Source organism: Macrosteles quadrilineatus, unplaced genomic scaffold, assembly GCF_028750875.1.
Source record: "Macrosteles quadrilineatus isolate MER2022 unplaced genomic scaffold, UCM_ALF_1.0 Scaffold_107__1_contigs__length_349487, whole genome shotgun sequence".
Classification (NCBI taxonomy): Eukaryota; Metazoa; Arthropoda; class Insecta; order Hemiptera; family Cicadellidae; genus Macrosteles; species Macrosteles quadrilineatus.
This window is the reverse complement of record NW_026542700.1, coordinates 100,241-116,833: the sequence shown is the minus strand read 5'-3', so window position 1 is coordinate 116,833 and position 16,593 is coordinate 100,241. Positions and strand designations below refer to the sequence as shown.

Here is a 16,593-nt window from a genome sequence, read left to right as displayed (position 1 = left end):
AATCGCCAGCTGTAAAGACTATCAAACACACAGAGTAGTGTACATAGAGTAAAGGATTAAGCGTGCTGCTTGAGCCTTGATCATAAACAGCTACTGGGATCCAGATTGAAAATGACTATTAAGGCCCGGTTTCCCCAAAATGGTGTAAACTACGTTTATAATAAACTAGCTTATTTTTAAACTCCGTTTAAAATGTGTGTTTGGTTTCTCCAACATTTTACTGGCTTTGTTTAAGATAAACGGCAATTCGAGCGGTTGGCAATCCTGAATGTGTATTTGTAAGGAATCTTCAGTGGCCTTTGGGCTAGTGTTTTCTACAACCACCACAACGCTACGCTACAACTCAGTAGAGCCATAGAGCAGACAGCAAAGTGCGAATGCAGCTATAGAATAACATCACTGTTTAAGGTTATGTTATAAAGTTATTACAAGTTGTTGTCAAATTCAGATTCATTCCATTTATTGAAATGGTCAATTCTGTCCCTTATTTTAATAGGCCCTCTTGTTCTAGGTACTAAAGTATCATAATCTTCATCTTTTACTTCTTCGGAAATGTCTATTAACTCTTCCGTTTGAGGGAGTAAATAAGTTACTGCAATTAATTAATAGTAGCCTAACTTGAAATAAAATCAAATGTACTAAAAAAAAAAACTTAATAAAAACAATAAATTAAAATTAAATAAAACTTAACTTAAAACTATCCCTAAACCAAGCCTATTTTCGTTCAAATGAATTTGTAGTTGCTTCAATTATTATTGTTTTAACACCTACTTTTTGTTTTGATTTGAGGTTATGTTACTGTTGTAATTTACTGATTTGAACTCAGTTTATTTTATCCCCAGTGGTTAAACCAAGTCAAGAGGTGGTTTAGTTTGAACTTAGATTAATACCTAGTTTAAATTTGGGGAAACACAAATCAAAGTTAAACTAAGTTTAAATCGCCGTTTAACTTAAAACTAAGTTTATTTCAACTTTGTGTTGTTTTGGGCAGCACGATAAAGTTTTTATTACAATGTGGGCTATTAATTATTGAAAACTATAACTACTGTCATACTCCTCCATGCGGAACTTTTAACCAGCTTGACATCATCCTCTTTCTCACTCATATTTTGTAGCTAATAGTTAATAATGAGCTAATAATGCTCATATTTTGAAGATAAACATGAGCAAATTTATTTATAAATTTATATATTTTCAAGACAATTCACAAAACAGCAAATAACCCCTTAAAAGCTGGTTTTTCTTGTATCTCAAACGTCTTCAGATCTTAAAATTTCAACATTTAGATTTGTAAACGATAGACTGTTATTTACTGCGACACATCTATTTATAAGTTAACTGATTAGAATGAATTATTTCAAACAACCATTTACCTTCCAAGTTTGGCATCATCATCATTCTTGTTCTTCTTGCTCTTTCCACACATGATATGAAGAATTCCTGAATACAAACAAATCATCAGATATTGATGTAGGCGTAAAGGTAATAAACTAAATAAATATTTAAAATTTCCCAATGAACTTTCAAACATAAATAGTAAATATTAACCTTAATATTGAAGAGTGAAAAATATTTTTGAATATAAAAATGAAATCTGTTTCATAAAAGGCCGGAGAGACATGGCGTAGACCCAAATGCCATTTGTCATTGCTCTATCAATGGATACAGATATCTATCAAAAAGTTAAGAAACAGAGAGTTTAGACCATTCCTTAGAGAAAAACTACAAAATTTCCGATTTATCTAAAAGGTGGCGTTATTTAGGATGGCTTGTAGGGAGAGATGAAAGGGATGTAGGGAAAGGCTCCCAACTACACCGAGAGTTACACCACAAGACTCTAGAGGTATAAACTTATCTAACTGCAATCAGTTGGTTGGGGAAGGGTTCTTGTGTATGCAACTCTAATTGACACTATATAAATATACTGATTACAATGAAACCTCCAATAATTTTGTACCTGTATCGTTGACAAAGAAGCAGGAGACGTCTACAATGACCAGTATGATGAGTAGGGCTGCCACTACGATGGAAATGATGGTTGTGCTGCTAAGATGAGGGTCAGAGTGTTTGGCGGGTCCGTTATCATCGGAACCTACACACACGCAGACATAAAACACACACTCATGTAAAAATACATCCACATATTTTAGAAACATGTTTCTTCATAGAATATTACTAAAACCTGGAAATATTAAAACAGATTATTTAATTGGTAAAATATTGTTGTATGAGCAAATTAATTTGTGGTTTGTTTCTGTTTATTTCAAACTCTTAGCTGCATTGAAACTAAAAAAAAAGTGCTTATATGCAGCGACTTTTTATTTCTTCTTCCCATTATGAGTCAGTTGTGAATAATACAGGGTTTAACACAATTTCAAGCTGAAACTGTATCTGTAATGATACAACTTTATATTAAGTTCTAAGAACTACTGTGCTAAGGACCAAGGGACAGTTTTCCATTGGGATTGTGACAGACCATGAGCTAGACCAGTTCTATTTCAATGAATCTCATGTTAAATATCCCTAAAAGATTTCCTTTTTATTTTTTTTTTTTATTGTGTTTCTACACCATTGGATTATTTTTGTAAAAGGGATGTTTATTTAAAAGAGGTTAAAACTTGATACAAGGGTTTCAAGCATTTGTTTAGTTATAAGAAACATAAAAAGTACTTTTCACAGCAAATTTTTTATGTCAAAGTCTTGAGATTTGACTAACAAAAATAAAACAACTGTACAGTTTGTAAAATGTGAACAGTTGGTTTATAGCAAACTACTAAAGAAAAATCAGGGCAAAAAATGTGTAACGATTTCAAATAATTGCTTTCAATAAAACCAACAAGAAAATATTAAACATTAAAAAGGAACAACAACTTCTGGCCTGTTAGGGAAAAGTGTGTGCAGTTTATTCACAAGTTTATTCTAGAATATGCAAGTTTTTATATTTTGTGATTATATTTTTTATTTAAATACATATTGTTTCAAATTTAAAAGTTGTTATCCGTTCACAAAATTAAGGCCGTTTAAGGAGAAGGTTTCTTGAGTTCCCCCAGCAGTTTTTAGTTTATTATTTCCCCTGATCAGCTGTCTGCTTTTCAATGTTATGAGGGGTGGAGGGATGGGATTGCTTTCCCTCAAACCACCTACATTTTGTGAAAGGAGTATAAAAACGGGGTTACAAAATTGTCTTTAAAACTCCACAAAAAGTTAACAAAAATTCACATTTTGATATCACTACTGCTGTTCAGAAACTGAATGCAGATTAAAAAAACTTAACTTGTATCTGAGCTAAAAGATGGGGGAAGTTTGACATAATCTTCTCCAAAGAAGGGTCAATGATGAATTGAAAAAATATCTGTAAGAGGAGGTTTGTCATCTCCAATAAATCATCTCATATTTCTCCCAGGGCCAGGTATACATAAAGAAATGCTGATATAGAGCAAATATACAAAGCTTTACATTAATCTATTTGCTAACTATAATCTAATTACTGAAAACACATATATAACGGTAACAGTTAATAACAGTAAAACCGATACCAAATAGAAGCGTTTTAAATTGTTTATTTTCAAAAAGAATTTGCCATGGTTCAGTTAAAACTTTGAAGAATTTTGCAAATATAGGTATATATCAGTGAATATTAGAGTAACAGAAAAAAGTAAAAAATATAACTACAGTTTTAAGCTTATTTTTTTGCAGTTCATTGGCACTCATTAGGTTAGTTGGTTTGAATCCTTTTTAACAGAACCAGGATGATGTTAAAATTTCTTATGGATCTCAATCAAACAGTTCTAAATCGTCTGGTCCTACTATATGCACATAACAAAAGTTTTTCACTTATTCAATTCAAGCATTTTTTCATTTAATCTACTATTGTCTATATGTACAGTATGCTTTTAAATAGTCTAAATTGAGTTAGTAAAAGCTTCTGCTTTGGCTTTAAGAACATTTTGTAGGTTAGAGAAGGAGTGAATTCATGCAAACATGGTTACAAAAACCTTTGTACATTAAACACTGTGCCAAGAGTATTTTTTTCACTGAGCATTAGATAGTTACTATCTATTTATACAACTTAGGCTTCGGCTGCAAAACTTAAAAAAGATTCAATGGTTTATAAGACCTTCCTGAGATCGCTGATTGTTGTGAGGGGCTTGAGGGTTTTGTGCTAAAAACAACTAAGTTATAACATTTAGTATCAATGTTAATTGAATAGCATTACAAAATTAATAACACTACGTCACTATCCGTATATCTCTTGTGGGATTTATTTCAAGCTCAAACATATCAGATGAAGTTAAAATCATTGTGTATACAGTACTGTACTTATATTTGAAAGATTATTTTACAAATAAAGAAGTAACAAATTATATGTACAACTAAAATCTTTCTAAAATACTTTTAGCTCTTTATAAAGTAAGAGCCTAAATTTCCATACTTTGTATTGATAGCTAAATATAGCTTTTAATCTTGTGTTTAAGAAATTCTAACCATACTAAACTAATACATTGTTAACTCTATCACTTGTATTACAATAATGTAAAAGTTAGGAACTCTTTCTTTGCAAATCAACGGTCCAAAGAGAAGACAACGGACACAAAGAACTATTTTTGAAGTCACTATCATCCTCACAAAAATTGAACAGGTGAAGCTGAAAATATTTTTTTGTTTCTTTTCCCTCAATCTCAACCGTGGGAAATAAATAAATAAATGAATAAATCTTCAGGGGGGAAGGGTATTCTGTAGCATCTCATACATCAAATCTCTTCATTAGTTTAATCTTCAAACTATATGATTATAACAAGTTGATTATCTTCTTCTGAATCAAACATCTTGGAAATCTTGTATTGTCATGTCATTTGTGTGCAAGAGAACCACAGCCTCACTACAAATGATCCTCGATATCCAAATCCTGAATATCGTTTTTCCATGAAATGCCGACTTGTAAAATGTTGTTTGTAAGAGTGAATATCTCTTAGTTTTATTCCGAACTAACTGAGACCGAACACTGTTCAAGCAAGTGGAAATTTGGAATAATAGATTTTTTGTAATAATTGGTCATAGCGATCACTGATGATGTTCACAGTTTTGTCGGGAGACATTTCTGGTGTCTCTGTGGCCATAAAATATGTTTTAGATTTCGTTGTGACTGCAGAAGATATTCACGACTTTGCAGTAGCATCAGAAGATTTTACAATTTGGCCGCCATGACAAACAAAAAATGTTTTCGTTATTGCCCTGTTTGCAGAAGATGTTCACAATTTCATTGTGACCGCATCGAGCTTTTGTTTTTTTAATCCTGGAAGGATGCGCAATCAAATATTTTGCCCCAATCCAGGGTGATATTCACGGTTTTCCCATGAATGCAAGCATAAATGCAAGGATGAATGTATGTTCTTGTTTCCTGTGTGACTGTGAAAGTATTAATTTCATCATAGCTTTGTACTAGTCTTAAAAATAACAATAATAGTTTCCAAACTTTAGTTTGGAATAGGTCGATTTTTGATTATTGCAATTCTACTGTATCCGTATTACTACAGTAGACTCCCCTCTTATCCGGACTCCTCGGGACCGAGGCCAGTCCGGGTAACGGGTTTTCCGGTTAAACCGACGTCCCCAAAAACTCGTTAAAACGGACCGTTTAAATGCATACTGTATACAGTATTTGACTTAAATTTAGGAGAGCATTGTATTTAGACACGTGATTACTGGTCTTAAAATCTTTCACACGAGAACGGTCGTTTCAGTACCGCCCACTTCCTGCCAATCTACTCCAGTTAATCCGATGTGCTGATAAAAATTGTCCGGTTAAAGAGATGTCATTTCTGCCGAGTTTAGTCCGGTTAAACCAATGTCCGGTTAAAAGATGTCCGGATAAGAGAAAATCGACTGTATTAACAAAGCTTTAACGTTAACTTAAAAGAGACTTCACCTTTTAATTCTTTGTAGCTAAACATTAGATTTTGGTAGTGTTTTTAGAATCACTTATACATTTTACTATCAGGTAATGTAAAATAAGTTCAGTTTTATAAATTAGCTGAAAATCATTTGTCAAAATCACTTCAAACGAAATAAAACTGTCCTTTGAAATTGAAATTCAAGTAAACTGTTTTTACTATAGGAAAGTGCAAGACTCTTAAAATATTTTATTTTGACTCTGAGGAAAGCTTTTATCTGAAGAGGTTGAACCAAACAATATATTGTTTCAATATACGTATAATTTTTGAAGACACAAGAATAATTTCCTGAACATCTAAAAATAAACAGTTATTTTTTTTACCTATATAGTAAAAAAATGTAAATGTTATCCTAAAAAATAAATTATCATAACAAATCACTCAATTTAAGTTTATTTTGAAATTAAAATAACATTTTATAAATTAATCTATATCTAAATTTATTTCATGTCTTAAAAGGAAAAAAATATTATATATATTTTTTAAGTTCCCAATATTACAATGTATAAAATCTATTTTATACTTGTAAAAAATCATGATTGATCACTTATGTATGTTTTATTAATCTACAATATAATCATAAAATGTTCATTTTTGCTGAAATAAGTTTAGACATTATCGTTGTCTTCCACGATCGCGGCAAAATCATGAACATCTCCCGTGGTCCTATAGACAATTGTATCACATAACAAATTAATGACAAATTTAATCCATATATAAATTATTAATTAATTCAAATTCAGATGGGGACTCCATGTAGGTGCATAATTCAAATATGTGTGAAGGATAGTGTCGAATGTTGGGACATGATCTGTGTAACTTTATTTTGATAATGAAAAAATAAATCTTAGCAACACAGCTAAATTTTTAGGAATTGATGTAGATAGTTTATTGAATTGGAAGAATCACATTCATAACACCTCTAAAAAGTTAAATTCAGTATGTTTTCAAATGTTGGTCTTAAGAAATGTTGTTGATTTACACACTAGACTAATGATTTATCACGCTTTATTTTCGTCAATTTTACAGTATGGAATAGAGCTTTGGGGCGTCACATCTGATTCGTATCAACTTTTTAAACTTCAAAAAAGAATACTTAGAATTATGACTTTTAAACCCGTAAAACATTCTTGCAAACAACTTTTTAAAGAACTAAAGATTCTAACCGTCCCTAATTTGTATATTCTTAAATGTTTATTGTATGTGAAATCAAATTTTGAAAAACTCCACAGTGAAAATAATCGGCACAATTATAACACTAGATTTCATACAGATTTTCAATATCCTATACACAGATTAAATCTTGTGGAAAGGACACCTTCTTATATGGGTAAAAGATTTTTTAACAATTTGCCTGGGTACTACAAATCTATAATAGGATTAGTATCTTTTAAAGAAAAAACATTTTGAATTTTTATTGGAAAAGAATTATTATAGTATTGGTCAGTTTCTTGAAGATAAATCAATGTGAATTGTTTGTTTTGTTACCTACTATGTATTTATTTTTACCAATATAAGCTAGTTTATTTTAGTATAGTTTGACAATGTCACCTGTTTTGTCTGGCTGTGCCAGAGCATAAAAAAAATGTTTTGTGACAATAAAGATGACTTTGACTTTTAACTTTGTTACTGACTAAGATCAGCTGTTTAAGTAGTCCGGATCATTGATTTAAAGCCCTATGATGATCAGGGACAGCTGCGTCCAGTTTTGAACCATCAAAAAGCTAATGATTTTTCTCAGGATCGATTCAGCGACCTTTTGATTGTTAGGGGAGTACTAATACTACTCAGCTATCCAGCTCAACTTGGTATGTTGTCAATTCCAAAATAAGTATTAGGCAGATCTATACATGTAATATTGCAACTGAAAGTGCTTTCTCCAAGTTGTAGATTTAGGGAGAAAAATCTTCCTCCTACTTTTTTTTACTTTTGTAAAAAAAAAAAAAATTAAATCAGTGACGTAGTTTAATCCTTGGCTGTCTAAAGTAAGCTATGGTGCACTTGCTGAAAACGAGTTGATTATAAAAGGTGAATATTATTTTAACCCATGCAATTTATATCAGGCGTGGACTACTATAAAATTAAAATTAATGACAAAACTCCTTAGCTAAAACTATTATTTATAAAACATACTGTAAAAAATTATATAAACTTAATAACAAACTGTTTATTAAATTTTCATTCTTGATTACACACAACATTTTCACTATCAAAACATTTCCACAACTGTGATTTTTATTAACGTGTGGTTTTTATTTTTTCCCACTTATTATTTCAGGAACTTATTATTTTTCCTGAAATGCACTGAAAGATAATCCGTTTTTATTGGTATGAGAACGAGAGAGAGAAAGAGACAGGAAGAGAGAAGAAAGGATACCAAAGCTATCATGCGGGAAGCTAAGCAGCAGAGGAGGTCTATTCTACGAGAGGAAGTTTAGTTACCTGTGCTAGCTGGAGCAGTGGAGCCAGGACCACAGCAGCTGTAGCCTAGTAAGTGTAACTCAACAATACGATTAACAACACTGCGACAATCTCACTCGCTAACAAAACAAACAAGCTACATGACTAAGCCCCAAGCAATAGTATGTTTAAATAACTAGTGGAAACCACAATAATATAATTATGGTTTTTAGGCTTTGAGATACTTTGAATTTGAATTTTGATTGAAAAGTTAAATATCTTAATCAGTTATTTATTTTATTTTTATCATGGATTGTGGATTTGTCTCGTGATGGATATACTTTTCAAATAAAGGGAAAAAAAACCTTTCTGTGTTACTATCTGAGCAATCTGTATAACGTAACTATAGTTGTTTAGTGTTGTGCTGAGCACTTGATGTTATAACCTGAAGATGTGCTTTATTTTGAGAACATTAATCAGCTTGATGTCCTTAACTAAAGATGGATATTTTGGACCAATAATCCTACTACTATTATTATGATTAATTATAAACCAGCTTTTGGCGTATGAACCTGTTTTATGCTCAAAACTAAAGATGCTCAATTTTGGATTCACCACAAAGCAACTGTAGTTAAATTAAAGTGTGCTTTACTTAGAAATGATAAATTATAATGAAAGTTAAGGGTTGATTTCTATATAAATTATTGTGTCAGAATCTAATCGTGTTATAGAAAAAGCTAAACTACCCAGAACTAACCTTGTGCAACCTGATGGATATTTTTTCATACGGTAGAAGATCAACAATTGAAGAATGGTTGACAATTTGGTTTGGTATAAAAACCATGTAAAAGTTTTAATGAAAAAGTTCAGATTTAAAATTGGAAATCTCTTTGTAAAATATTAAACGTTTTTAACTTATACAATTGAAAAAAGTAATGCAAAAAAACAAGAATAACACTACAAAAAAGCATGAAGCATAAATATTGTGAAGTGTCTTACAATTGGTATTTGTATGAACCTAAGACATAACCACTTTGATTTTATACTACGCATAACGAAAGCTTAGGATATTAAAACACAAATGTTATTACATAATCTTTAATTCATTACAGTTTTATCAATAGCACAGTAAAGAATTATCCTTAACTTTGTACAAGTATTTAATACTGTACAATTTAATTGTAGTTAAACTCTTACATTTTCAAACATTCATTATTATTTTATAAAATTAACATGATTCACTCAAAGAGCAACAACATTCACAAGAACATCTGATGCGATTATCTACACATTGAAGACTTTGGAACATTCACCCCCAAACAAACACTCTCATTCATGACGTCTTATTGTCACCTAACTATACCTAACAGGGTAGAGTATAAAATATAAACTAACGTTTTAATTTAAATAAACAGCCCACTTATTTTGATTTTTAATCAAAAGTTCATTGGTTTCAATGATTGTGAGGATTGCAAAATAAAATCAAAATTTAAATTTCTTTAAAAACATGAAGCATAACTTGATGATTTTAATATATTTTAAAACCAGAATATATTTCATGAAACCAATAACATCGTAATCATCAAGTAACAAGCGAGAATATCTTTAAAGAAGGTTATTATAAAACACAAACTAAAAAGATTACTATAGTTAGTACCCAGAAATAACTAATAACACATTAATCAAGACTACAAACTCAATGTTGAAGGTACTTGTGAAAAATAAATGGTGGTTAAATTATAATAAGTACAACCATGCAAACAACAAATAATGAGAATAAGCACTCAAAGGTGTGTGGCAATAAAAACGGATTGATCTTCATAAGTGGAAACTTAAAATAACTGTGAAAAAACTGTTGTCAGTGAAAAAAACATGCTTAATCTATCATAGACATGCGATATACCTCGTTACAACTTGTACTAAAGATGTCATTATATACTAAATATGTAGTCAAACATGGAAACAGAATGAATTAATCTATTAAGCTTAATTTTATTTTTGTGTTTATGAGAAATCTACAGTTTAAAATTGACAATTACTTAATACAATCTTAAACCCCCGATTATTTGGGACACTTAAAATGTATCCATATTTTGATTATATGGTCACAGATATTTACCTACTTACACATATACAGTTGGGTCCCTTGAAAACGTTGAGAAAAAATGTAACAATACTGCTTTCAGATAATAAAAAAAAGATTTATAAATAAATAGTAAAAAGTTCAAGTACTTATAAAAACACTATTGGTTATGATGAAAATATGGAACATGTAACTATTTTAAATCTTTAATTTATTATTAGAATCTTAATAAGTTGTAATATGAGGATGTTTTAGTTGATTAAAAGTTGAATATACAGTTTGAAAATAAGTAAAAAAAACTGGTATTTATTTTAATTATCGTCTTTGTTAAAATTATTACATGTCTTTTTTTGTTTAAAAGTTTTTGTACAGAAGAAACAGGTTTAAGTTAGTTATTGATATGGTAAATAAGTCTTTTCTAAAAATGAGACAATAAAGTGAGCTTGTAAAAATTATAAACGCATAGAGTACATCGATGGCAGTTTCATAAAATTATAAAAAATAATATCCTCCCTAATACTATATAAAACATTAAAACATCTATAAATTAAGTATAATACTTTGTCAGAAAGTCTAAAGCGTTGTACAAAAGTTCAATTCTTTAAGAATCATTTACATATCTTGGTTGTTCATAAGTTGTAGTATAGACATTGTAAAACAAATCTTATATAGATCATTAACCTAACACACTGCCAAACATTTCCTAGAATCGGCTTCAGTTCAAACAACTTAGAAACACCAAAATACTGGATATATGATACCAAACCACTGTTTAGTCCCAACAGACGAGACACACAATGACACGGAATGATATGTTAAAAGTTCAAAACAAAAAATCACAGACAGCGGAATTAATTAATGTCTGAGACAAAGAAGTGAGGAAACTAAAAGCAGAGGATGCAAAATCGAGGGCAAATCCTGGGTTGAAGAGCTGTTCTCGAGTGGTTCTCCATAAATGGCAGAATCTATCAGAGGAAAACATTTATGTATTTTCAAAATATATTGTACGTCTCAATACATTTTGTATCGTTTTATTTAAAAGGATAGGGAGTTTAGCTAATCAAACTGAGACAATTGTATATTGAGATTGAGATTAATATACTGAACGTTGAAAAAGTTATCGTTGATGTAATATTGTTGTGACAAATGATGTTTTTTACTACTGGTAACTCAAAAACACACATTTTATAAAATCTTACACTTGGTCCAGATGTTGAAATCAAACATTGAGTAAAATTTGGGAGAAAAGTTATAACAGTGTAGATGAAAAATATGAAATATCAATTTATCTAATATATACAATTTTTTTTAAAAGAAACAAAATATCACTTAAAATGTTTTGTTTTAAGCAAACACAACCATACTCATTGGGCTTGTCAAAACCTTTTCTGCTACACTATAGCACCTGCATTGAAATTTTATGCAAAACTTTAGAAGTCTAGAAGCTCAGAAATCTACAAAGGTTGGATTGTATAAAAAGTTGGTTAAAACAGGCAACTTTGTAGGATACAATAAAAATAATGTTTTTTTAAATATTACATAAATGAAAATGGATCATCTATAAATGGTTGGTTTTGGAATGTTTTCTTAAGTGTACTGTTCTCAAGTAACATTAGAGCTATGATAATTGATCAAGTACTTACATATCCGTATTTAATTGTACTGTAGAAAGACATTCTATCGATAAATATCCACACAAGTGATTGAAATAATTCTATCTAGGCCTACCTCTTTAATCATAATATACAAAGTTTCTTAAAAAGTCAGCTTTTAATTTTTCTGTATGGATTTCTTTGTGGTTCATAACAAAACTAGACTTGCATGTACAGTACCCAGTCATTGTTACTGCAATAAGACTAAGAATGGAGACCACTATATTCCAAGAAAAGATCGTTTAAACCAACCAGTTAAAAAATTTAAGGCAGTAAAACCGATCTATATTTTTTTCCAAGTATGGTTGGGTAAAATGAGCAATAATTGATCCAGGGGTCAGTTTTTAAGAGAAGGTCTAATGAACTCATAATTGGACAAGTAAATCATATTTTTGTTCTGTGTCAACAAATGATGCTACAATAGTAGGGACACATTTCGGGAGTGATGACAAGAATGATCTGTGACATGATGTAACTACTAAACTAGTCCATATTAGATACCATAAGTGAAGCCATTGATATTTAAATACTGAAGTAGACATTCAATCTATTTGAACCAGTAGTAACCCAATAGAACATAGTTGAATGTGTCATAGAGTGCGCTACTTACAAAATTCAATTTTCTCTTTTAGTTTTGGGTACTAATAATTTAAAAGGTGGTATGATAAGTTCTCGTTTTAATTTGGCTTGGTTAAAACATTTGCATACTCGACAGAAATCAATAATTGACATCAGCACGCTCTGTGGCTCAATTCAACTACAACCCATTTTCTAAAACTAGCAACAACTTTCACATAGGTTAAGGATAAATATTCCACCAATAGTCACAGATGAAACAAACTAAAAGTTTTGGAAAAAACAATTTATAATAGTGGCTTTAGATTGACCAGCCGTTGTAGAAATTTGCAATTCTCGACCAATGTATTAAATATGTCTTACAAAAATAATTTTAGTCTAATTTCTACTACTTTAGGCTGGCTGTACTCACCTCTAGCAGTCTTGACTACGAGTTGACCAGGAACACTGAACCCGATGATGTTATGTGCTCGGATCTCCACTTTGTAGAAGGTGTCCGAGTGGAGACCTCTCAGTTCGTACGATGCCACTTCCAATGATCTGTGTTCCACAATCACACATGGTTCCTCTGTCTCCACCCACTCATTGCTCACTTTCTGTACCTAGGGGGAGAGTTGATGGGTTAATGATTGTTTCAAGAGAAACTATCCAAATTATTATCAAAATTCCTGGACTTACATATAGGGAAACAACTGATATGGAGAACACAAATATTTGAATCATTTCAGATTTTTAGGTGGTACTTAATAATAGTGAAATAGTTTTTGACTACAATATTATCGTATCACTCAAATCAGTATCATAATAGCACCAGTCGATTTGTAATCAAATATAGTCAGGTTGGGTAGCAGGAAAATATTTCAGTTCTGGCAGACAGGCTGCAATTTTAGGTGGTTATAGTATACAAGTTTCTGAACCTAAAACCGCCCAGACCCCAATTTTTAAGGACCTCAGTCGTCCGTAATAACGTCATCAAAATGGCGGCCGTAAGAGGATGTTGAGTCCCCATGAATTGGCTATAATGACCGAATGCCTGAACCGATTTTCATGAAATTTGGCACACAAGTGCTTGAATACATTATCTCAGCCTGGGTTGAAAATGGTCAAGTTTCATCAAGTCATTTCAAAATGGCGTCCATTCAAAACTAAAAAAATTATGAGGAAAATAATTGTGAATTGTTTTATACAGGGTGAGTTGTAAATGAGTTCCCCTCCCTACTTTTTTATACATTTCTTAAGATATCAACTCCGAACCACGTCAGATAATTGTAGAGTAGCGATTACTTCATTTCGACTAGTTTTTATCTTATCCGTTTTTTGTTATCAAGCTTTCTTGATAAAATATAACAATTATTTTGATTTAAAAAATGTCAATATTTCAAAAACCAAACATGACAATGAAAAACGGATTGCGGCATTGAATTTAACATAAAAAAGTAGTTCAAAATGATGGGTCACAACACCCCCTTCATATTTAAAATAATTTATCACATTTCAAAATGGCGGATCCATGATGGCGGCTGAAAAAAATACATCCGTCATAACCGAGTGAAAATAGGTCAACAACGAATGGTGGTGTCCACTTATCTTTATCTAGCACTATTTTGAGATTATGGCCTTAGTTTGTAAATGCACAATGTTATAATGGACTAAAATAAAGTTATAAAAAGTTCTCATAACTTTAAAATGGATCAACATTTTTTTAAATGGATTTATTTATTTATTTATTTATTTATTTATTCATTTCGACGGCAATCGCCATTTTACAAAACAATCATTAGACAAGATTTACATGCAACAATATATAATACAATAGAAAACATCAATAAATGAGTAAGAAGTTTGGTGGTGGTGGTGGACAGTTTGAGTGAAATTGCAACAGTTACAACATTGTGAAAAAAAGTAACAATAACAAGAAACAGTAATAACATCAATAACAATAACAAGAAACAATGTAAATAATTAACATCAATAACAATAACAAGACAAAGTGTGAATAATAAACATCAATGACAATAACAATAAACAGTGTAAATAATTAACTACAATAACAATAAGTGTGAAAAATTAACATTAATAAATTTACTATACATAACAATAATAGACTATGGCAATAGATAACAATATAATAAACTGTGAAAAAGCTAACGTAACATAAAAACAAACTATATAACAAAAGGATGGATCTGGAGGGAGAAAAACCTTTTAATAGATTATTGACAACAAGACATTTCATCACTTGACACTGGTGAGCGTGTGGCCCTCTAAAGGCACCACCAAGGAACTCCAAGAGCACAAATCCCATCACTTGACACGAATCAGCACTTCCCGGCACCCGGCATGTGGCCCTTTAAAGGCACCACCAAATAACCAACACTGATAGATAGCGGAGAGTTGTCAGTAGAGCAGCCTCTGGACATCACGTCTGAAGGATGCTGGTGATGGCCCAAAGAAATCCAAGTGTGGGCAGACGTCTTCGCTAAATCTCAGCAGTCTGGAGATTCCGTGGTGAAGGGTATAGTTCGTGGGCTGATACCTCCTTCTGAAGACAGCTCTGGATCGGGTTCCTCTGGGAGCGTAAAAGTCCACTTCGTTCAAGAGTTCGGGGCAGTCAATGATCCCATTTGCCACTTTGAAAAGGAATACAATGTCGTTGACTTGTCGTCTCAGGGGAAGTGGTGGATTGCAGCATCGTATTCAGCGAAAAGGTTTTGTTTGAAACGGTGGGTCACAACCCTATCTTTACATTTGAACAAATATTTTTGTATCTAAAATGGCGGATCCAAGATGGCGGCCAAAAATGTAAACCCAGTCAAAATGAAGTACTTGCTACTCTACAATGATCTGACATGGTTCAAAGTTGATATCTTAAGAAATGTATAAAAAAGTAGGGGGGGGGGAACTCATTTAAAACTCACCCTGTATAAAACAATTGACAATTATTTTCCTCATAATTTTTTTTAGTTTTGAATACCCGAGATAATGTATTCAAGCACTTGCGTGCCAAATTTCATGAAAATCGTTCAGGCATTCGGTCGTTATAGCCAATTCATGGGGACCCAGCATCCTCTTACGGCCGCCATTTTGATGACGTCATTACGGACGACCGAGGACCTTAAAAATTGGGGTCTGGGCGGTTTTAGGTTCAGAAACTTGTACTATGACCACCTAAAATTGCAGCCTGTCTGCCAGAACTGAAATATTCTGCCACTATATGCAGCTATACGACCCCACTAATAAGGTCCTTTGTTGTTTGGTCAATGCATTCTTTGAAGTGGTACATTGTTACACAAATTAAGATAGCATGAATATATAATTTAAAATAATAGTATTTAAATGCAAGAAGCTACACTCAATACATTTTGTAAAACTAACAATAATACTCAACCTGTTAGTGCATCAAAGTTTCTGAATACAATATTGATAAAATATTAAATCCAATTTTTAAATTGAGAACCATGATAAATAACTCAATAAGACAATCTTACCTGGCAGTATTTGATGTCATATCTGTCAATAGGCTCTCCGTTATCAGCTGGTATTCTCCAAGCAAGTTCATATTTGTTGTGGTAAGGACTAACGATGTATTTTTCTTCTCCAAGAGTAGGATGAAGGATTTTCGGTTCTTCAGGGAAAGATCTCTTTGGCATAACCACTGTTTGTTGGGCGGCCCAATTGCTCATTCCAACATCATTAATCGCTGCGAACCTGAAGACATAAGTTGTTTGTGGTGCCAGGCCCTCGAGAATGTATGGGGATCCTGAAACATGAAAGCATAAAAATGTACTGAGTGGGAGAAACTCTATTGGAACGTGGTCAATTCAAGTAACAGTATTTTATAAGCCACTTTCAATGTCCAGGGCCTTTTAGTAAGAACTGTTGAATGTAGTTTTCACCTCAAACTTAGCAAAAGAACTCAGTACAAACCCAG

At 31.7% G+C, this 16,593-nt stretch overlaps 1 protein-coding gene across 2 annotated transcripts in view; it reads right to left on the bottom strand.

Moving 5' to 3' along the window:
* LOC128982094 (fasciclin-2-like) overlaps positions 1–16,593 on the bottom strand; it is a 44,731-nt gene that overhangs the window by 4,136 nt on the left and 24,002 nt on the right. The window contains exons 10-13 of one of the 2 annotated variants that reach the window (XM_054401137.1): positions 16,151–16,422; positions 13,075–13,264; positions 1,958–2,092; positions 1,374–1,440 (exon numbers count right to left, since the gene is read on the bottom strand). In XM_054401137.1, the coding sequence (XP_054257112.1) occupies positions 1,374–1,440; positions 1,958–2,092; positions 13,075–13,264; positions 16,151–16,422 (664 nt within the window). Of the gene's footprint in view, positions 1–1,373; positions 1,441–1,957; positions 2,093–9,460; positions 11,400–13,074; positions 13,265–16,150; positions 16,423–16,593 lie in introns of those variants that run through there. The other variant, XM_054401138.1, reaches the window with a different exon arrangement.